The 24943-nt window shown below is 36.0% G+C and overlaps 1 protein-coding gene across 1 annotated transcript in view; it reads right to left on the minus strand.

The window, feature by feature from the left end:
- The window catches only part of MALRD1 (MAM and LDL receptor class A domain containing 1), a gene marked incomplete at both ends in the record, with an annotated part of 598196 nt that overhangs the window by 443739 nt on the left and 129514 nt on the right, over window positions 1–24943 (minus strand). The window contains one exon of the mRNA XM_082619568.1: window positions 39–191. Coding sequence (XP_082475694.1) covers window positions 39–191 — 153 coding nt within the window. The remainder of the gene's footprint in view (window positions 1–38; window positions 192–24943) is intronic.

Here is a 24943-nt window from a genome sequence, read left to right on the forward strand (position 1 = left end):
AAGTCTGTAGGTACAGAGACACTGTGCATGCTTCTTACCTTGAGATGTGTTGTGAGTGTGATCCCAAGGTGGAGCCTGTTGCTCAAAATCAGCAGAGAGGTTACTTCTAGAGCTCCAGGTCCAGTCAAAATCATCCTCACTAGCTGCTTCAAACCAACCACAGCTATTTTCTTCAAAGTCACATTCAGAAACTGAAGAACAAAAACGTAGCTTTTAGGTTGGCTCTCCAAGGTGATCACACACTTTAAGAAGGGTAGACAACCCTTCTACCCTTGGAAATCACCTTGTTACTCCTCCATAAGTACATTAAAGCCACAGCTGATGGAAAAAAGGATCCTATCTGATCCTCCCAAAAACTCAGAATTGTGATTTTCATAATGGAAATTGATAAGGCAAAATTATCAATTTAAGAATATTTTCCAAATATTCTTTCTAATAAACAGCATCATTCAGCCACATTGCTTATAGAATTGCCAAGGTCTGCCTAATTTATTTTGACACTCATGTTAGTTTCTCTGCTGCTATTACATCATCTGGAAGACTTCATTGTTCCTACAGAGTATTTTACACTAAACCATGAAAAGTTACTTCTAAAAAATTTAATGTTTGGAAAATTCAGATCCATTATATTTAATATGAATGTTCACCTCTAATTTTTGTAGAGCTTACTATTTCCCAAAGCATTGAATACATCACCTAACTGGCAGAAGGCAGAATAATTTGACCTATTTTTCAAGTAATATGAAGAGAAATAGTTAAGTTACACAAAGACATTCTGGAGGAGGAAAAGAAGAAAAGAGAGAGAAAGGGAAAGAATGGGAAGTTATAATAATAGCAGTGTCAAATTATAGCTAATATGTGGTGAACACCTAATGTAAGAGACCCTGTACTGAAGGCTTTATATAAATCTAACTTTTACAATAGCTCTTGGGAGAAGGTATTATTATTGCTGCTTTACAGAGGAAGAAAAGAAGGTTTAGGGAAGTTTTTAACTTAACCAAGGTCATATAGTTAGAAAGTTGTAGAGACTGATTGAAATCCAAATATTCTAACTCCTAGTCTAATATTCTTTCTGCAACTGTTGACAATAACTTTTAATTGTCATTAGATTGGAAAAGGGATAAACCAGAAAGGCATAATCTGAATTTGCTTACTGTGGATATTCAGGTGTTACTACAGACTCCAGTGCAAAATAAGATTTGCCCCCATTGATGATTACTACACTGGGATCCTTGGCCACTGAATATTTTTATCCAAGGATATAGTAATAAACTATATAGATCTTCCCTTAAAAAAATAACTTAGGAAGTAAACAATAAATTTAGAAGATAAAAGTATAAAGTAAATCACTCAGTGAGATTAAAAAATGTTAAATTGTAAAGGTATTTTTACCTAATGATAAATCATGCTTAATTTTGAAAATGCTTCCTTCCACATGGGGAGGAATGTGAGTTGAGTAGTAACATCATAAACACTACTGATTTTTTTTAAGTTTCTAAGAAATATGTGATCTCAAAAAATATTTGTTTTCTATCAGGTCTCCTGGTCCAAAATATGGCCAGGAGAATACTTTCAAATTTTACCAAAAGTCAATGAGAATGTATGAATACATTTTAAAATAAATACTTTAAGAATGTTGCATCAACTTTAATAAGCAAGAGATAACTATATTTCAATAGAGACAAATAGAAATCAGCAAAATGGAGAGACTTCTGCTATACCTAGAATAAAGATTTCTCAAGTTTAGAAATCTGTGGTGAAGCAAAATTAATTGCTACTCAAAAGTGAAAAACAATAATGATAAGTTAGGAATAAATGCTAAGAATATTTAACTCTTTGTATTTTCAACAGCCATCTCTATAAATATAAATATAAATAACCCATAAATATATATAGATTCCAGTATGTAGATGCTATTTCAATCCCAGGGAGAGCAAATACTTTTGATTCCTATTTCAGACAATCCAAAAAAATAGGATCCAGGAGTTTTTGTTATGCAAATAGAGAAAGAAAACAAGTTATTGCTACTATATATCTATCCCACATAGATCCCTGGAAAGGGAAACTTATCATCTGCTATCTCAGGAGATACTGCTGTGGAAATAAATGAATATTCAAATAGTAGTAAAATTTAAGAAACTATTGCAGCAATTCTGTAGTTCTCTTAGATAAGGCTCTTCAAAGATACTGATTTTTAAGAGATGATTAAGCTGTTAAAATTCAAATGTGCCTTTCTAGTATACTTTGTTCCTATATATTTAGATTTCTATACACATTTAAAACCTCACCTTGATTAATCAGAGATGTAATAATCAGATGAAATTAACCTTCTTGTTAGCCAGGACTCAAATATACACCTCATTAGCACAGTTTTTTGAAAAATATGTAATCTTTTACTTAGAAATACAATATCCTGGGTAAGTTTTAATATTTGAGGTTGAAGGATTTTTCGCTGTTTTCTAGAGCAACATTATGGACTTTCTCAATTATCATCATCATCATCAGAATGGACATTTTGCAATAACAACTGCAGTTACCATTTATTCGAGGTTTATTGTGTACCAAGCTTTGTGCTAGGGGCTGTTACATTCAAAACAGTTTGTCTACTGACACAGAATTTCCAAAAATTATGCTTGTCTATTCTATGGCTATGGATAGAAAGGCTAGTAACTCTAGCAGCTTTTAATTTTTTGAGTAGAATTACCCTGTGGCTTCTACTAGTTATGTTAGCATAATTATAGTCTCTGTCCCTGGGGAAAGGGTGCTAGGGGGTATTTGGTAGACTAACAAATAGGTCCATCATCCACACTATCCCTGTCATTTTTAGAGCTTTTCACTGAGGGAAAGAAGATGAATTTCTGTAAGAGCCAAGAAAACTTGTGGGAGGAAAACAACAGAATCAGATGCTGTCTCATTTCAGATTCACTGTTTTAGAACTTCTTTGATGGTTTGGGATGATTCCTACCGAGGTTCATGTGTAAGGAATAAACATGAAGTATACAAAGGTGAAATCTGGCTGACAATTTGGGCCTCACATAAAGACTTAAAAATGTATAGAAGAGTACTTATTGGTATTCACCCAAAGGAGTTGAAAACTTATGTCCATACAAAACTCTGCACACGGATGTTTAGAGCCACCTTATTCACAATTGACAAAACTTGGAAGTAACAAAGATGTCCTTCTGTTGGTGAATGGATGAATAAACTGTGGTACATCCAGACAGTGAAATATTATTCAGTGTTAAAAAAAGTGAGCTATCAAGCCATGAAAAGACATGGAGCAACCTTAAATGCACAGTACTAAGTGGCCAATCTAAAAAGGCTACATATTGTATGATTCCAACTATTTGAAATTATGGAAAACACAAAGCTATAAAGAAAATAAAAAAGTCAGTGGTTGCCAGCAGCTGAGGGTGAGGGGAAGGAGGAAGAGGTGGAGCACAAAGGATTTTTTATGTGAAAAGACTCTATATGATGCCATAATGATAGTTGTCATTATACGTTTGTCCAAACCTATAGAAAGTACAACACCAAGGGTGAACCCTAATGTAAACAATTGACTTTGAGTGATTATGATGTATCAGTGTAGGTTCATCAATTGTAAAAAAGTGTCCCAGTCTGGTGGGAGATGTTGATAATGGAGGATGCTATGGATGCCTGGGGGTGTGGGGTATATGAGAAAACTTAGTGCGTTTTTCTCAATTTTTCTGTGAACCTGAAACTACTCTTAAAAAGTCTTAATAGTTAACTGCTAATTAATATAAGTGCTCTAAAGAAAACACAACATTTATAGGAGGGAATATGTCCTGGCACATCATGTGGTTGAACTTCAAACTCCCTTTGGTCTTAGCCACACCGCCAAAAAATGCCCAAGTTTAGGGGGAAAAAATGGCGAAACATGCAGGTGGTAATTGTAAAACGTTGGAAAACTGGAGCCTACCACTGTGGATTACAGAGAACCAGCAAAGGCACAAATGCAGTGTGGAAGACATGCATTCAATACGTATGTTATCTTACTTATTCCTCCTGAAATATACATACGAATATTGTTCCCATTTTAGAGCTGGGAAACATAAGGCTGAAAGAAGAGTAACATATAATTTCTCAGGGCTCATTATTGCTGGCACAATTCCTTCCCAGAACTTTGATGTCAAAGCCTGTGCTCTTAAAAAAATTATACTGTTTCTAGTAGTTTAAAAAGTAATAATAATTATATCTAACAATTTTTGGACAATTCTTATATGCCAGGGATGTACTATGTGTTTTTAATGCAAGATCATATAAAATCTAAACATGCATAACCACAGGACATGCTCTGGAAGCAGATTCTAAACTATATAAAAGTCCACTAGATTGGCTCTCCCTGTTTATTTTAAGCTTTTTTTTCTCTCTAGCCTTTTGACCTTCCTAAAAGTTCCATGAAGGACAAAAGTTAATTGAGTATTCCACTATTTTGGCCTCAGTTCACTGAGGTTGTACTTTGTTTGATTAAGCAGAGGTTACTACAAACGTCAAATGCATTAATACTATATATCCTATTTTAAAACATGTTCTCTACTAATTATATGGCTTTGAGCTTCAGGCTTTTCCATTCATTCAAATGATCATATGTTTGGAATTACGATAAGGTTGAAGTAACTGAACTCTAGACTTCATCAATAGTTAGTATTCATTAGTTATTTAAAACATATAATAGTAAGGGAATATTTGCAAAAGTACCATGAAATTTAAAAAGTCTATAAAAATAAATAGCAATAATGAAATATTTTAAAGAATACTAAAGCATAAATAACTAAATAACATTTGGCATTCAAAATTACTGCATTTGAAATAAGAATGATTAATTACATTATTCTACATATGATTTTCAGGGTCTCCTGTGATCTGACCAATAAAGACACTGTTGGAAGACAATTCCCCATAGGTCTCTCATATTTCTGCATGTCAGTCATTAACTGTCTATTTGTTCCAAACATCTTTTCAAGGATGTTTAAACAGCAAATAATCATGAAGAATAGAGATAGTGATTCTGTCTACCAGAGGGCAAGTTCTTATCCAATATAATATAATAAAGATAATGTTTCCCTCTAAAGCAAAGGTCAGACAAATTTGTTTGAATCCCACTATAAAAGACTTGGATTCCATAAGCTCAGGCTTTCTTAACTGTAACGCCAACCCACTTTATATGTACATCCACCTGGGCCCCTCTGTGCTGCCCTGGGACTCAGAAAGCAAGAGGAAACAAGGCAAACATGATGCTTATTATGCTGTTTGTTATACTATTAGTAATAAAGTCCTTTGTCTCTGACCCAGGAGTCTCACCCCTCCTGACATCCATAAAACTATGGCAGATAACTTGTTAGCTTATAAGTAGGGTAAAGTTTCAGACCCTTCACAGCTGTCAACACAAACTACATTAAACTTTATATGTATAGTACCCACCATTAAGAAGCTTAAAATCTAGCATGGGAAATTTATAAGCAAACAGGCAATTGTAATAGCATAATAACTACCATGTACTCATTCATTCATCTGACAAACATTTATTGAGTACATGCTATATGTTTGGCACAGGTATAGAGCCTAAGAACACAGCAGTGAAAAAAAACAGCGGGGGGGAGCGGAAGAAATCAGAAAAAAAAAATCTGTCCTCATGGAGATAAAATCACAGAGGTTACTTTAATTTTTCGGCTTTAATTTTGAGCCAGATTGCAGAAAAATTGAAATGTTTTAAGGAGAGAAATGACAAAACCTGACTTAACCTGATCACGGTGGCTGCTGTATTCAGAGAAGACAGAGTGGGTGGGGTGGGCAAGAAAAGAAGCAGGAAGATAGTACAAAAATCCAGACCTGATAATGGTCCGGGCCAGAGTGGCTGCAATGAAAATAAGGATGAGTGAGGCGTTCTGGATGTATTTTGAAGGTAGACATGATAGGATTAACTGACATCAGATATGGAGTGTGAGAAAGAGAAATGAATCAATATGATCTCAAAGTCTTTGACCTGAAACAATGGAGGTACCATTTTATGAAGTGGAGAAGACTGTCAATAAGCAGGTTTGGGGGGAAGTAGAGGAAGAGGAAATACTATAGTTTTGGAAATACTAGAGTTGAGATTCCTATTAGGTATTCAAGAGATCATGTCAAGTAGAGAGCCGGATATACAAGTCTGGAGTTCAGATCAGAAGTCCAGGCTGGAGATATAAATCAGAAAATAATCAGAGTGGCAAGAATAAAGCATAAAAATAGGAGAAAAATCAGAAGAGTGGTTCCTAGTGTCATGGAATCCAAGGCAAGTAAATGTTTTAAGGAAGTGGGTAATATTATCTCTGTCAAGTGCTGTTGATGGGTCAGATGAACAATAAGAATAGACCACTGAATCTAGATCACTGCTAACTTTGATGAGAACAGTTTATTTTGAATAGTGACAGCAAGGCCCCGATTGATAAAAAGAAATCAGAAAAGTTGAAGACAGTAAAGTACAATTAATTCTTTTGAGGTTTATACTTTGTAAAGGGGAAAAAATGATGTGGTAGCTGAGGAGGAAGTGGGATCAAGAGAAGATTTTAAGACATGAGAAATAAAAACATGTTTTTATGCTGATAGAAAAGATCTGGTAGACAGGGAATATCGCTGGAGCAACGTTGTTGAACAGGCAAACAGAGATGGATTCTACTTACAAGAGAAAGAGTTGACCCTTAGAAGGAGCATGTTATCCAGAGTAAAGGAGAAAAGAGTTTAAGGTGGGTAGAAGGGATACTGGAGCTTATGAAAGTCCTTTTCTGGGTGTTCCTATTTTCTCAGTGAAGTAGGTTGTAAAAGCATCAGCTCAAGCTAGGGAAAGGGAAGTAAGACAGATGTTGGAGAAGACAGGAGAAAAGTGTTATTCATTGAGAAGAGGGGGAGGGGCAGAGGGAATGGAGTGGGGAAACATAATGTGATTCCTAGGGAGTTTGAGATTCCATCTAGGGTCGTGAACATCTATTTAAAGTAAGAACAGATAACACTGTTTTGTTTTCTTCTCCAGCCACATTCCGCTGTGCAGATTCTGGCTCTGAGAGGGTTGAAAGCCACATTTAAACAGTTTGTGCTTTAGTGACTATGATATACCAGAAGACACCACGGCAGTTAAAGGTCAGTGTATGGCAGTCATTACAAGATTAGACCATGGAGTTTAAACTGTGTAAGAAAGGAAGTGAGTGCATGTGGGGATGAAGGATATAACTGCTTTACCTGGAGAGCTTTTTCTTTGGTTTCAGTTTTAACTGTTGTACTTTATTTTCTTTCCTGTGGCCTCATCTCTTTTGTGTCTAAGTGCTTGACAATGTATATAACAAAAAGTAAAATAATTTGGGGCCTAAGATGTTATCGTCCTTCAGTAAGATTTATGTTTGTTTCTGCAGGCACATAGAGTAAATAATATTTGAGGATTACATCAAACTAACTTCAGGGATTGAGAGTATTTGGGGCTGGGTTTGAGACTCTGTGAGGAACAATAACTTCCAGTTCACACAGATCTCCTGGATGCAGACTTTTAGGCATTACAGATAAAATTCTGTGGAGTATACCAATCCATATTTATACTAAGCTTGGACTCCAATTTCCAAGTGCTATAAGATTTCCAAGGTGCTATACTCAGAATCTCAACTACTTGTTCCATGTTGGCATATGAAAGTTGTGTTAAATACCAGGTTCAGATATCAAGGTCTTTATTCTTACTTGGTCACTTAATTTGTCCCTTCCTTTTTACATCTTCAATGAATTCAAGTAGATTTTTAAAAATAATTTTGTTTAGATTTTCTAGTTGTTCTCAGTTAGAGGGTGTCCCGAATTACTAAATCCACCATAACTGGAAACAGAAGTTCTAGATTTTTAATTTCCATTTTTTTAAATAGTACATTAGAACAAATTTTATATAATAATAGTATATACAGTAGTCCCCCCTTATCCATGGGGGATACGTTCCAAGACCCCCAGTGGCTGCCTGAAACCAGCAGAGAGTACCAAACCCTACATATACTTACTATGTTTTGTGCTACACATACATACCGAAGATAAAGTTTATCAGTTAGGCACAGGAAGAAAAATAACTATATAGAAGAATTATAACAATATACTGTAATAAAGTTATGTGAATATGGTCTCTCTCTCAACATATCTTACTGTACAAATTTAATGCCTTTCCATCTTAGCTAAGCACTTATCATGCATTGTGGCCATGACTTTTGTAGTTTGAGATGCAACAGTAAGCTAGAACTAATTTTTTTCCTTCTTCACAGTTTCACAGATAGAAGATTCATTCTTACTATAGATCTTAGCATATCTGCATACACTTTTTTTCCTTCCTTATTAAGTCAAGAACTTTCACCTTTTCACTTAAAGGAAACAATTTACAGCTTCTCTTTGGCATAATTCAGATTGCCAGAAGTACTACTCTTGTGTTTTGGGGCCATCATTAAGTCAAATAAGAGTTAGTTGAACAAAAGCACTGTAATACCATGACAGTTGACCAGATAACTGAGATGATACTAAGTGACTAAAGGGTGGAATACAGTGAACAAAGGGATGGTTCACGTCCATGGCAGGACAGTGGGAGATTTCATCATGCTGTTCAGAACAGTGTGCAATTCAAAAATTATGAATTGTTTATTTCTGGAATCATCCATTTAATACTTTCAGACTGCAGTTGACCACAGGTAACTGAAACCACAGAAAGTGAAACTGCTGATAAAGGGGGACTACTGTATTAAAATATTTGTAGAGTAACTATGGGTGCATAATGCTCTGGTAGAATTATATAATATTGTGGAATAGGGAAAAGTTATTTTTCCTGATGTCAAATTGTTTATTATGAAATAAAGAACAAAGAAAATATATATGTGTGTCTAGATGTGTATATAAGGTGCAAATTGATCTATATGTGATACACAAATACATAATACAAAATATTCATTTAGTAACTTTCCACTCTACTTTGTGTATATTATGTTAATAGTTAATAACTTTTTGTATTTATATAGATTCTAAAATATTTTATTAACAGGTGTTATAATGGGTTCTCTATATCCAAAACAGTAATTACTATTAAATACATTCATAAGATAATAGGTCCAAATGGATACATAGTCAAACTTAGTTATAAATGGTCTTTCATTTTTGTTTGGGAAAGGAAAAGAGTGAAAAAAGTTGGAAGAGCCAGAAAAAGTTAAATTTGAACAATTTAGGATTCTTTTAATGTCAGTGAATTATTAATGTCAATATGTTTTTCAATTTGTGGTCTCTCCTGAAGCTAGAGCTCCAAGAGGTACTAATTCATTTATCCATGAGGATGAGAAATCCTTAAAAATGCACTCAGCCCCACAGTGAATTCTGAAAGGCCAATAGTAGTCCACCACATAATAAAAATTATAATTTTAACAAGGAAATGGGATGTAGGAATAAAATAACTTACAAGATAAGCATACAAAATCAAGGAATAAAAAGGCATCATTAAGAAGTGATACAGATAGGAAAATATTAAAAAAACTGGACTTGACTTGCATCTTAAAAATGGAAAAAATGATAATGTTAGTGACTCAGAAGTGACTGAAGAACAGGATATCTTGGGTAATGAAAGGTCCCTATGAATTTTAATGAAATAACCTGAGCTTATTAACTCCACAGATAACTGGGCTCTTCCCAAAAAGTACAAAATATTTGAAATCATTAGGTTAGTCAGAGGAAAGAAATATATTAACTACACAAAGAAGATATGAATAAAAATCTAACAGGATAGAAAAAATAAACCATTAAAAAATTCATTAATTTCTGCCTATCTTAGGCAAAGAATAGTAAGACCTTTTACAAACCATAATTTCTGTTCATTTATATTACTGCAGTATACATTTAAGGTGATAATTATCTCAAAAATTGTTCCTAGAAAGTTCAGGTTAGGGAGATGAACATAATGAGTTTATTACATGCCTGAGCCATGGTTTATTCTTGTTCTGTGGTAGCAGGCACAAAACAAGAGGTTACTGGACATTTTTCCATGTAAATGTGATGAAGCAGAATCTCTGATCTTATTCAGCAAAAGGTAGGGAGTTCTCTTTGTTTATATTTCTGAACTGGGAAGGCCTTGTGATATTCTTGAATTATTACTTAAGGCAGAGCTATTCTAACACATGGTTATCCTAATCTAAGATTCTGTTAACCTTGTTCAAGTTTTAAAGAGAGTTAAGAGTAAGAGAATGAGGTGGAGTTAAGATGGCACAATAGGAGGACACAGAATTCATATCTCCTCACAACGAGGGCACCTACCAGGCACTGGTGGGGGACCACGGACACCTAAGGGGATGGGAGGAACCCCCAGTGACCAGCTGTGGGATCTTGGTTCCCAGGCTGAAGGTAAGGCCCAAGCTTCTGAGGTGGGAGCTCTGAGTCCAAACTGCTGGACTAACAGAGAACCTCAGACCCCAGGGAATATCAATAGGAGTGAGGCCTCCCAGAGGTCTTCAACTCAGCACAAAGACCCAGCTCTATCCAGCCGGCTGCAAACTCCACTGCTGGACATCTCAGGCCAAACAACCAGTAAGACAGGAATACAGACCACCCATCAAAAAAATAAAAAATGAAATGACAAAAAAATTTGTTACAGACGAAGAAGGTAAAAACCTACAAGACCAAATAAATGAAGATGAAATAGGCAACATACCTGAAAAAGAATTCACAGTAATGAGGATAAAGATGATCCAAAATCTCGGAAACAGAATGGAGAAAATATAAGAAATATTAACAAGAATCTAGAAGAACTGAAGAACAAACAAACAGTGATGAACAATACAATTACTGAAATTAAAAATACTCTAGAAGGAATCAATAAGAGAATAACTGAGGCAGAAGAACGGATAAGTGAGCTGCAAGATAAAAAGGTGGAAATAACTGCCAAAGAGCATAATAAAGAAAAAAGAATGAAAAGAATTGAGGACAGTCTCACTGATTTCTAGGACAACATTAAATGCACCAACATTCAAAATATGGGGGTCCCAGAAGAAGAGAAAAAGAAAGGGTCTGAGAAAATATTTGAAGAGATTATAGTCGAAAACTTGCCTAACATAGGAAAGGAAATAATCAATCAAATCCAGGAAGCACAGAGAGTACCACACAGGAAAAACCCAAAGAGATACATGCTGAGACACATATTAATCAAACTATTAAAAATTAAATACAAAGAAAAAAAATTAAAAGCAGAATGGGAAAAGCAACAAATAACATACAAGAGAATACCCATAAGGTTAACAGCTGATCTTTCAGCAGAAACTCTGCAAGCCAGAAGGGAGTGGCAGGACATATTTAAAGTGATGAAAGGGAAAAACCAACAATCAAGGTAATTCTACCCAGCAAGGATCTCATTTAGATGCAATGGAGAAATTAAAATCTTTACAGACAAGCAAAAGCTAAATTAATTCAGCACCACCAAACCAGCCTTACAACAAATGCTAAAGGAACTTTTCTAGGCAGGAAACACAAGAGAAAGAAAAGACCTACAAAAACAAACACAAAACTATTAAGAAAATGGTCACAGGAACATACATATCGATAATTACCTTACATGTAAATGGATAAAATGCTCCAACCAAAAGACACAGACTGGTTGAATGGATACAAAAACAAGACCCATATATATGCTGTCTACAAGAGACCCACTTCAGACCTAGGGACACATAGAGACTGAAAGTGAGGGGATGGAATAAGAAAGCAATTAGAGAAAGAAGAACCAAAAACACCCAAAGTTAGCAGAAGGAAAGAAATCATAAAGATCAGATCAGAAATAAATGAAAAAGAAACGAAGGGAATGATAACAAAGATCAATAAAACTAAAAGGTAATTATTTGAGAAGATAAACAAAATTGATAAACCATTAGCCAGACTCATAGAGACAAAAAGGGAGAAGACTCAAATCAACAGGATTAGAAATAAAAAAAGGAGAAGTAACAACTAACACTGCAGAAATAAAAAGGATCATGAGATTACTACAAGCAACTATATGCCAATAAAATGGACAACCTGGAAGAAATGGACAAATTCTTAGAAAAGCATAACCTTCCAAGACTGAACCAGGAAGAAACAGAAAATATAAACAGACCAAACACAAGCAGTAAAATTGAAACTGTGATTAAAATCTTCCAACAAACAAAAGTCCAGGACAAGATGGCTGTACAGGCAAATTCTATCAAACATTTAGAGAAGTGCTAACACCTATGCTTCTCAAACTCTCTCTTCCAAAATATAGCAGCAGGAGGAACTCTCCCAAAACTCATTCTACAAGGCCACCATCACCCTGATACTAAAACAAGACAAAGATGTCACAAAAAAAGAAAAATACAGGCCAATATCTCTGATGAATATAGATGCAAAATCCTCAACAAAATACTAGCAAACAGAATCCAACAGCACATTAAAAGGATCATACACCATGATCAAGTGGGGTTTATCCCAGGAATGCAAGGATTCTTCAATATACTCTAATCAATCAATGTGATACACCATATTAACAAATTGAAGGATAAAAGCCATATGATAATCTCAATAGATGCAGAAGAAGCTTTTGACAAAATTCAACACCCATTCATGATAAAAACTCTCCAGAAAGTAGTCATAGAGGGAACCTACCTCAACATAATAAAGGCTATATATGACAAACCCACAGCTAACATCATTCTCAATGGTGAAAAACTGAAACCATTTCCTCTAAGATCAGGAACAAGACAAGGTTGCCCACTCTCACCACTATTATTCAACATAGTTTTGAAAGTTTTAGCCACAGCAATCAGAGAAGAAAAACAAATAAAAGGAATCCAAGTGGGAAAAGAAGGAAAACTGTCATTGTTTGCAGACATGATACTATACGTAGAGAATCCTAAGGAAGCTACCAGAAAACTGTTAGAGCTAATCAATGAAACTACTAGAGTAGCAGGATACAAAATTAATGCACAGAAATCTCTTGCATTCGTATACACTAATGATGAAAAATCTGAAAGAGAAATTAAGTAAACGCTCCCATTTACCATTGCAACAAAAAGAATAAAATACCTAGGAATAAACCTACCTAAGGAGACAAAAGGCCTGTATGTGGAAAATTATAAGACACTGATGAAAGAAATTAAAGATGATACAAACAGATGAGGGATATTCCACGTTCTTGGATTGGAAGAATCAACATTGTGAAAATGACTATACTACCCAAAGTAATCTACAGATTCAGTGCAATCTCTATCAAACTACCAATGGCATTTTTCACAGAACTAGAACAAAAGATTGTACAATTTGTCTGGAAACACAAAAGATCCCAAATAGCCAAAACAATCTTGAGAAAGAGAAACGGAGCTGGAGGAATCAGTCTCCCGGACTTCAGACTATACTATAAAGCTACAGTAATCAAGACAGCATGGTACTGGCACAAAAACAGAAATATAGATCAATGGAACAAGACAGATAGCCCAAAGAGAAACCCACTCACCTATGGTCACCTTATCTTTGATAAAGGAGGCAAGAATATACAATGGAGAAAAGACAGCCTCTTCAATAAGTGGCACGTGCTCACAGGGAGATCAGCTCAGTGCTTTGTGACCGCCTGGAGGGGTGGGATAGGGAGGGTGGGAGGGAGACGCAAAAGGGAGGGGATATGGGAACATATGTATATGCATAACTGATTAAATTTGTTATAAAGCAAAAAAAAAAAAACCCATCTAAGAAATAAAAAAAAAAAAAAGTGGTGCTGGGAGAACTGGACAGCTACATGTAAAAGAATGAAATTAGAACACTTCCTAACACCATACACAACAATAAACTCAAAATGGATTAAAGACCTAAATTAAGGTCAGGCACTATAAAAATCTTAGAGGAAAACATAGAACGCTCTATGACATAAATCACAGCAAGATCCTTTTTGAGCCACCTCCTAGAGAAATGGAAATAAAAACAAAAATAAATAAATGGGACCTAATTAAACTTAAAAGCTTTTGCACAGCAAAGGAAACCACAAACAAGATGAAAAGACAACCCTCAGAATGGGAGAAAATATTTGCAAACGAAGCAACTGACAAAGGATTAATCTTCAAAATATATAAGCAGCTCATGCAGTTCAATATCAAAAAAACCCCAAAACAACCCAGTCCAAAAATGGACAGATGACCTAAATAGACATTTCTCCAAAGAGGATATACAGATTGCCAACAAACACATGAAAAGATGCTAAACATCACTAATCATTAGAGATGCAAATCAAATCTGCAATAAGGTATCACCTCACACCAGTCAGAATGACCATCATCAAAAAATCTACAAAGAGGGCTTCCCTGATGGCGCAGTGGTTGAACGTCCACCTGCCGATGCAGGGGACACGGGTTCGTGCCCCGGTCCGGGAAGATCCCACATGCCGCAGAGCGGCTGGGCCCGTGAGTCATGGCCGTTGAGCCTGCGCGTCCAGAGCCTGTGCTCTGCAACGGGAGAGGCCCCAACAGTGAGAGGCCCGCATACCACAAAAAAAAAAAAAAAAAAAAATCTACAAAGAATAAATGCTGGAGAGGGTGTGGAGAAAAGGGAACCCTCTTGCACTGTTACATTACACTGAAATGTAAATTGATACAGCCACTATGGAGAACAGTATGAAGGCCCCTTAAAAATCTAAAAATTGAACTACCATGTGACCCAGCAATCCCACTACTGGGCATATACCCTGAGAAAACCATAATTCAAAAAGAGCCGTGTACAACAATGTTCATTGCAGCACGAATTACAAAAGCCAGGACATGGAAGCAACCTAAATGTCCATCGACAGATGAATGGATAAAGAAGATGTAGCACGTATATACAATGGAATATTACGAAGTAAGAGAGTAGCATTGACATATATACACTACCAAAAAATAGCTAGCTAGTGGGAAGCAGCTGCATGGCACAGGGATATCAGCTCAGTGCTTTGCAACCACTTCGAGGGGTGGGATAAGGAGGGTGGGAGGGAGACGCAAGAGGGAGGGGATATGTGGATATACATATGCATATAGCTGATTCACTTTGTTATACAGCAGAAGCTAACACAACACTGTAAAGCAATTATACTCCAATAAAGATATTAAAAAAAAAAGATACATGCACCTCAATGTTCACAGCAGCATTATTTACAATTGCCAAGACATGGAAACAACCTAAGTGTCCATCAACAGGTGTATGAAGTTGTGGTGTATATACAGTATGTTTGTGTGTGTGTGTGTATATATATACACACACACACACACAATTGAATATTACTCAGCCATAAAAAAGAATGAAATTTTGCCATTTGCAGCAACATGTATGGACTTGAGGCCTTTATGCTAAGTGAAATAAGTCACACAGAGGAAGACAAATACTGTAGGATATCACTTATCTGTGGAATCTAAAAAATACAGTAAACTAGTGAAGATAACAAAAAAGAAACTGACTCACAGATATAGAGAATGAACTAGTGGCTACCAGTGGGGAGAGGGAAGGGGGAGGGGCAACATAGGGATGGGGGAGTGGGAGGTACTAACTGTTGGGTGTAAGGTAGTCTTAAGGATGTATTGTACAACATGGGGAATATAGCCAATATTTGTAATAAATATAAATAGAAAGTAACCTTTTGAAAGTGTATAAAAATAAAAAATTTAAAACCTTTAAAAATTATATAAACATAAAGAATTTATTTTAAATAAGTTAAATAGACAAAACTATGTGTAAAAAAAAGAATAAGAGAATGTTTTTCATAATTGACTAAAAATTTCAGTGGTAAACTAAAATTAAAAAGGAAACATGCACATTAAAAATACCCATAGGGCTTCCCTGGTGGCGCAGTGGTTGAGAGTCCGCCTGCCGATGCAGGGGACACGGGTTCATGCCCCAGTCCGGGAAGATCCCACATGCTGCAGAGCGGCTGGGCCCGTGATCCATGGCCACTGAGCCTGCACGTCTGGAGCCTGTGCTCCGCAACAGGAGAGGCCACAACAGTGAGAGGCCCGTGTACCGCAAAAAAAAATAATAAATAAAAAATAAATAAAAATTCCCATAGACCCAATAATCTAAAGATGGTAATAAAATTAAAATTTTTAAAATAATGTCATCTCAAAGCTTTCTTCTCTTACTAAAATGGTTTTGTTGAAGAATATTAATGGCTCAGATACCAGCAGTATGAATAGCAGCTTCTAAAATGTATGTATATGATTAATTGAAAACAGGTGATGAGAAAGATTTGAAGTTTGCTTTTTCTTTTAAACTGAAAACTAAACACAGAGAATATTTTCTTTATAATGGAACTCAAGGAAGTCTTTTGAGCACGAAAGATGTTTTCACTTCTAAAATCGTGTTCCAGAAATCTGCTCTGTATATGTATTGTCATGGATAGATATAGCATGAGCTTTAGAAGCAGATAAGCCAAGGTGGAATTTTATCCTTCCTATTTACTAGATCTGTGGTTTTAGTTGTTAATCTCTCTGAACTTCAATTTCCTCACATGTAAAGTGACAACAGCACCAACCTCAGGTAAAATACAATGATATATGACAGCATCCAGTGCACTCTCACAATATGTAAGTCCAAAAATGGTAGATATGATTATTAGTTTTCAAATATGGGCAATAAGAGAGGCCATCTCTTTACTACATCCTCAAATTAAAAAGACTGAGTATTTGGAGAAAATCACACTGGTGGGTGGGGTGTTGGTGCTGAGGAAGAAGGGATGATTTGTAAGAACTCTTAGAAGTCAAGCTCATGTAATTGCTTAGGGAAGTAGTGAATTGAGGCAGGAAAAAATGTAGACATAGATAGAATCACTCAGGGAGAGGTAGAATGAGTCTAGAAAAGAGTTTCTGATCCCTTGACCACTACTCAATCATCTTGTCAAGTACTGAAGTCATAGCAACCCTTTTAAAATCACTGAGAATCTGGCCATTCTGTGGCCTCCTAGGCCTTCTGTTTGCTACCATAATAATTTCCTGCTTCACATTTTCTTCTTTACTCAGTTCCCAACCATACTCTTCTCAACTCCCAACTAGTAAGTCCTTCTCTGTGTTTCACAGGACAACATTCACACCAGATTCTTACACTATCACTTTGTACAGTAATTTTTATTTCACTTATCCTTCTCTTATATATCTCCTTGATGAAGTAGACTCCCCATTACTTCATGCTAAATCCAATCTAGTCCAAGGTGGGGAATCTAGTAAGGATTAAAACAATGTCAGGTGGACAGTAAAGCAAATAAAACAACCGTATGTTAATGGTCCACATCACAGTCACTTATAGTTTCTTATCTTCTTTCTAGCCACACCATCTTCCATGCTTGGTGGTTACCCAGAAATTTGAGAACATAAATCCAGACACTATCATAATAATTACTGACTGAATATCAACTACATTCTAGGCCTGAAAATAGTGCCTGGGAATAAAAGGAACTATAAGTCATGCCCCTCTCCCCTACTGGTTTGCAGTCTGGCAGGTCATAGCATTATTTCCATTTAACATTCTCCAACTTGATTCTTCATCTCTCTAACAAAATCTTGATTATCCTACTACTGTCTTACCTAGTCCATCTTGTAAGTCATATAACAATCCATTACATGTTACCAGAACACTAACGCTCTTTTTATAAGTATAAGCACAATAATGATTATTATTATTATTAATTTCATTGATTCACTAATGAAATTTCATAATTCAAACATAATGATGGGTGTCCCTTAGAGACTCTGATGAGCCTGACTTAACATATATTTATTTCTAAATATAACTCAAAGAACATAAATTTAGGTTCTTGAGAATTCTTTAAAAATTTAATACAGGTAACTGTACAGTTTTCCCCTGTCTTTTTGAAATATTTACAATAGCCAATTGACTCCTCTTCCCTTAAGGACTCTAGAGATAGAAGATCCAAATTAGGACTTATGAATCCAGTGACAACAAAAATGTTTTCTTTTTCATTATCAGAGTTTTGCTACTACTCAGTGGCATCTATTCATCATTATTCTACAGTTTCTGAAATAAAATTTCTACAATTATCACCACCACATCTCCCCACCTTCTAGCATCTGTCTCCATAGATTCCAGCTTCCTTCTGTTACCCTAAATGAAGTGTCCAGGCTCTTGGCCAAGGCCATTCTCCACTTGTGCACTAGATTCCATCTTCTCTTGTTTATTCAATAGCATCTCTCCAGAAACACACCCCCGCCTTCTGCATCACACATTGTCCCTCTTCTACTGTATTTTCTCCATAAGCCTTTATAAACTTGTCGTTAAGCTCCCTTGACCCCATTTCATATAACAGCTACCACCTCATTTCTCAATCTTCCTTTAAAAAGTCTTAGAATGAGGTTGTCAAAAGTTATTCTTTCCTCCAATTTTCTACTAAGCTCCCTCCAATCAGGGTTTTTACCCATCTTATCAAGGTCCACAATTACCTCATACTGTTATATCCAAAGTCAATTCTCAGTTCTCATTTTCTGTGAGCAATATTTGACAGTTAACCATGTTTTCCACCTTCTTAAAACATTGTATACTTGGCTTCCAAGACAGTAAATACTCCAAGTTTTCCTCCTTCTTCTCTGGTTGCTCCTTCTCTATCTTCTCAGCTGGTTTTTCCTTTTACTCTGACTTCTAGATCTTTAGCTCTTTTATCTTCACTAGTTTAAGAAACTCTTCTAGCTCAGGCTTTAAATGCCATCTATATGTCGATGTCTTACCAGCTGTAATCTATCCTGAACCTCTCCTTTGAACTCCAGACTCATATACCTAACTCTCTATTAGACAGCCTCACCTGGATATCTAATTGGCATCTCAAACATCTTCTAGGGCTTCCCTGGTGGCGCAGTGGTTGAGAGTCCGCCTGCCGATGCAGGGGACACGGGTTTGTGTACCGGTCCGGGAAGATCCCACATGCCATGGAGCAGCTAGGCCCGTGAGCCATGGCTGCTGAGTCTGCACATCCAGAGCCTGTGCTCCGCAATGGGAGAGGTCACAACCGTGAGAGGCCCGCGTACCGCAAAAAAAAAAAAAAAAAAAAAAAAAACCCAAAAAACAAAAAAACATGTTCTAGATTTCCTGGGTCAGAAATGGCAACACCACTCTTCCAGTTTCTATAGGCAAAGACCTTGGAGTCCTCTTAAATTCCACTCTTTCTTCCTTCCCCCATATACAATTAACAAATCCTTTTACTTCTACCTACTTTCAAAATACATCCAGAATCTGCCTACTGCCTCCACTGCTTCACCCTGATTCAATTTACTATGATTTCTTCCCTCAGTTTTTAGAATATTCTAACTGGTCTCCCTGCTTCCAACCGTGCTCCTGATGGCCATCAGATGGCAGTTTGCCTGGCAATTTCAGCTAGACCTTGGTGTTGCTAGAATCTGGAAATGACAGCAGGGCTACATTGCTCTTCTGGTGAACAAAAAGATTTTCACATACCACGAACCAAAGACATTCTGTAGACTGAGAAAAAAGAAGATAAAAAGAGGACCACTCTGTAACATGTCTGAGTACAGGAAGAGTACTGTGCAAGTTCAAAAATTGCTCAAATATCCCACTCACCTGGCTGATATGAGTGACTCCTGCATCCTCACCAATTACCATGTTTGTTCTATTTCTCTCACCTCCCAAATAAAACTTATTTAGGTATGCAATCACAGAATTATCCTGTTTCTTGAAAACACCCAATCCAGAGGGAATTCCTGCTCCCTTGAACCCTCCCACAAATTACACAACACAAGCCTAAACCCAATAACAAGTTCCTTCTAACACTCTTGCTGAGATGCCCCACAGGTCTCCGTGGTAAGCCATTTTCCTTGTTCAGCAAGTATCAATAAACACAACTTTGTTAGGCGTTTTACTGGTGTTCTTTGATTGATGGGCAATAATACCCTCCTGTCTGTTCTCAATATAGAAAGCATAGTGATTCTATTAAGTCAGATCCCATAAGTCCTCTCTTCAAAGTGCCACGATGGTTCCCTCTCACTCATTTAAAGCCAGTGTCCTTACACTGACCTGTAAGGTCTTAGCTAAATGGCACTCAAACTTGGTTGTATATTAAAAATCACATGGGGAGCTTTAAAATTATTAATGCCTGCGTTCCACCTACAGTGCTTGCAGTGTAATTGGCCATGGCAATTACAGCTTTAGAAGCTCTCCAGGTACTTCTCAAATGTCGCCAAGTTTGAGAACCACAGCTCTAGATAGTTTGCTTATCTCTTTGACCTCATGTCCTATTACTTTTTTCTTATAATCACTCTCCTCCAGCCACATAGATCATTTGCTATTGCTCAGACTCACCAGGTTCCCTCCTATCTCAATCCCTTTTCTTTCTTTCTGCCTGAAAAACTTTTCCCTGAGATATTCTCCAGGCTTATTTCCCTTACCTTCTTAAGTCTGCTTTAAATCACCTTGTCCTTGAGAGCTACTATGAAAACCCTATTTAAAATTGCCAGGTCCCTCCCTCTATCATTACTTTATTGTCTTCACACTGCTTTATTTTTTTTTATAACATATATCCCCTTCCAAAATACTATGCACTTTACTCATTTATCATAGTGTCAGGGTCTACCTTACTAGGAAGCAAGCTCCAAGAGGAGAGGGATGTCTGTCAGTTTTACTTACCGTGGGATCCATATGCCTGGAATATAGTAGGCACTCAAAACGCACTTGTTAAAAGCATTAGTGCCCTTCCTTTTTCCAAAACTAAATTTTTTCTCATTTCTTATTTTCTCCCCAATTCTTGATTTTATTACAGAGTTAGACTACTTAGTTGGTACCCCAATACAAGCCTACTTATCAGCCCTCCACTCCTAATTTTTTTTCACTAGGTTTGTCTTTTAGCATAGTTCCCTAATTGTGTGTTTCTCTTTAAGTTCTACTTGACCTCTTATTTTTCTTATTTATATTTGTATTTAATTGCTTCTTGAAGGAGAAGCAATTAAATATCATACTTCATCTGGAATGGAAAACTTCAAGTGGTATCACCATTTCCAGAGTTTTAGTTAAAAATACTGGCTCTTAGTCCACTCTCTCTCCCTGGTAAACTTCATCCAAAATCAAAGCTTCAATAACTTTATTATGTCAATAAAAAGAATCCAATAATTATTTCTCCAACTCACTCCCCTCTTGCTAGTGCCAGAACTGTCCAAACTACGGACAATAATGATCTCCTCCCTCAACCCTACTTCCCCCTCTCACTCTATATTCTGTGACTCCAGAAAAAAAACTGGTAAGTATTACTTAAAATACCCCTTTTCCCTTTCTTCCAAAATTCAATCGTTTCTTTATTCTACCTCATAAATTTTTATTATGACATATTTCTACATGTCAGTTCAGTCTATGATAATCTATCATATTTACTCTTAAATTCTTCCAACTGAAACCATTACCTCCATACTCTCCCCTTCAATTCATGCTACACACCAGCACCAGAGTATAAAAATTTAAAGGCCTTAAAAATTCAAACTTGATCTTGCAACTGCTTAAAAATCCTTACATTGTTTCCCTATTATTTAGTATAATGCCCAGAATCTTTAACATTAAGCTAATTCCCAAGAATCTCTGTGCTTCTCCTGCCCTTATGCTCAAGCTACCTTTATTACTTCAGTTTCTTTAATAAATCAAAAATACTTTCTTCCTCACACATTTTAATGCATTGTCACAGTCTAGTTTTTCTGTTTGGAATCTACTATTTACTTTCACCTAGCTATTCAAATTCTTTCTATCACTTCCCTTTAAAAGTTAATGCAACCCACATAAATATAGTTGATTGAGCTTGACAAAGGAAAAGATAATACAGTGAAGAAAAACAGTCTTTTCAACAAATGATGCTGAAACAACTGGATATACATATGCAAAAATAATAAATCTAGACACAGACCTTACACCCTTCACAAAAATTAACTTAAAATGGATCACAGTCCTAAATATAAAATGTGAAACTATAAAACTCCTAGAAGATAACACAGGAGAAAACCTAAATGACCTTGGGTATGGTGATGACTTTTTAAGATACAACACCAAAGCATAATCCATGGAAGAAATAATAAGTAGGACTTCATTAAAATTAAAAGTTTCTACTCTGCAAAAGACAATGTCAACATATAGTATTTGTCTTTCTCTGTCTGACTTATAAGTCACAGGGATGTAATGTACAGCATAGGGAATATATAACTTTGGTGCATAATCTATACAAATATAGAATCACTATGTTGTACACCTGAAACTAATGTAATACTGTAAGTCAACTATACTTCAATTAAAAATAAAAAAGACAATGTCAAGAAAAGAATGAGAAGACAAACCACAGACTGGGAGAAAATATTTATAAAAGACACATCTGGTAAAGGACTCTTACCCCAAATAAACAATAAAAATCTTAATACTCAACAATAAGAAAATAAACTACCTGATTAAAAACCAGTCCAAAGACTTGAAGACACCTCACCAAAGAAGATATACAGATGGCAAATAAGCATATGAAAATATGCTTCACATTTGTACATCATCAAGGAAATGCAAATTAAAACAACAATGATATACCACTGCAACCTATTAGAATGATCAAAATCTGGAACACTGACAACCAAATGCTGATGAGGATGTGGAGCAACAAGAACTCTCATTCATTGCTGCTGGGAATGCGAAATGGTACAGCCATTTTGGAAGACAGTGTGGCAGTTTCTTACAAAACTAAACATAAGCCTGTGCTCCGCAACGGGGGAGGCCACAGCAGTGAGAGGCCCGCATACCGCAAAAAGAAGAAAAAAAAAAAAAAAAAAAAAAAAAAAACTAAACATAATCTTACATATAATCCAGCAATCATGTCCCTTGGTATTTACCCAAAAGGAATTGAAAACTTACATCCACACAAAAACCTGCATATAGATGTTTACAGCAGCTTTTCTCAGATGGAGTACTGGACAATGGATTATTATTCAGCACTAAAAAATAATGCACCTAAAAGCCATGAAAAGACATGGAGAAACTAACACAACATGGTAAAGCAACTATACTCCAATAAAAATTAATTTTAAAAAAGACATGGAGAAAACTTAAATGCATATTACTAAGTGAAAGAAGCCAATCTGAAATGTCTATGCAATGTATGATTCCAACTACATGACATTATAGAAAAGGCAATAAATACTATGGGGACAATAAGAAGATGAGTGGATGCCAGCAGTTGGGAGCAGGTAAGGGATGAAGAGGCACAGCACAAAGGATTTTTAGGGCAGTGAAAATACTCTGTATGATACCTCAGTGATGGATACATGTGCTTATACATTTGTCCAAACCCACAGAACACACAACACCAAGAGTGAACCATGAGGTACACTATGGACTTTGGGTGATTATGATGCATCAATGTAGGTTCACCAACTGTAAGAAATATCCCACTCTGGTGGGTGATGCTGTTAATAGTAGGAGCTATGCATGTGTCGGGGCAGGGGTTATATAGAGAATCTCTGTACCTTCCCCTCAATTTTGCTGTTAACCTAAAATTGCTCTAAAGATTATCTTTATTTTAAAAAAAGGTTAATGTACTAAAAAAAAAAACCTGATATCTTCACACTAGGGCCAAAGAGTCAATCTATAATTTTCATAAGCCACTCTATAACTTTTACATACTTCTCATTAGAATTGGAATTACAGCTATATTAGTGTAATGTAGTTCTCCCCACTAGACTGTAATCTCTAGGAAGGCAGGAACTACATTATGTCTTGCTCACTCTGTAAACAGCTGTAGAGTCAGTATAGTGCTTGATAAATATTTATTGAATGAATGAACTAAGTGTTCATTCATATATAACAAGTGTTATATATATATATATATATATACATATAACAAGTGTTATATAACACCTGCTTCCTATTATTATCTTATCTCTCCAGACACTCTCCCAAAGCACCCACTCCTCTACCCCAGGGATACAACACTAATGCCCCAGGTAAAAACTTTTCTAGCTAACTTTCCTCACTTTACTTTTAGCAACAATTTGATTCTGCCATTGCAAACTGTGCTTCTAGCCAACTTCCCCTGTGCCTTATGGAATGTCCAGCTGAAGGTGGGATTGACATATATACACTAATATGTGTAATCTAGATAACTAATAAGAACCTGCTGTTTAAAAAGTAATAAAATAAAATTCAAAAACAAGCAAAAAAAAAGAAAAATGTTTATTCCCAAACTTTTCATTAAACCTTCCCCTCAAGCTCCTCTTCTCAGAATCTCATCCACGTCTAACCTAGTCCATCCTTACTGTCTAGGGAGCAAAACCAGCTTTGTCTAGTAGTTACATTTTTATGCCTATTTTCATCTAATTTTAAACTACTCACAGCAGAGCAAATATACTAACATCTTTTCATCCTCTGAACACATTTCTTTCAGCAGGTGTTAAGTAGTTGTTTATTATTGTCATAATTATTATTAACTAGATTTGACTGGCAATAGATTGTCATGGCTTCTTTTATGCACACATGTTTAGATTCTCTCACTAGATTGTTTTTCCCTAAAGTAAAACCTCCTTTCTGCGTCTACCATACAAAACTAACAAAGTGTTAGAAATGCTCAAACACTCTTAAAATACAAAGTCAATGGAAATACTAGCCTATTTTAAAGACTTTCTTGTAAATGCCCATGGGGGTGAAGAGGTTTACATTCTTTGAGAACTTTACAAATTGAATTGCCCTGGAAGACTCAGTAGGCAAAATGAAAATCAACCTGAGGTCCATTTTCCACTCCCACCTCTATCTCTATTGAACTAACTGTGTGACCGTGACCGCAGGAAGAGCCATGACATTCATTCTCTGTGTGCCTTGCTTTTCTTATCTATAAATTAGCTGATACGTATAAATGCATTTCCAACAATGCCAGGTACAAAATAAGTGCTTTATAAGTGTGTGACAGTATTTATATTGAATA

Source organism: Mesoplodon mirus (assembly GCF_964341445.2).
Source record: "Mesoplodon mirus genome assembly, chromosome: 4".
Classification (NCBI taxonomy): Eukaryota; Metazoa; Chordata; class Mammalia; order Artiodactyla; family Ziphiidae; genus Mesoplodon; species Mesoplodon mirus.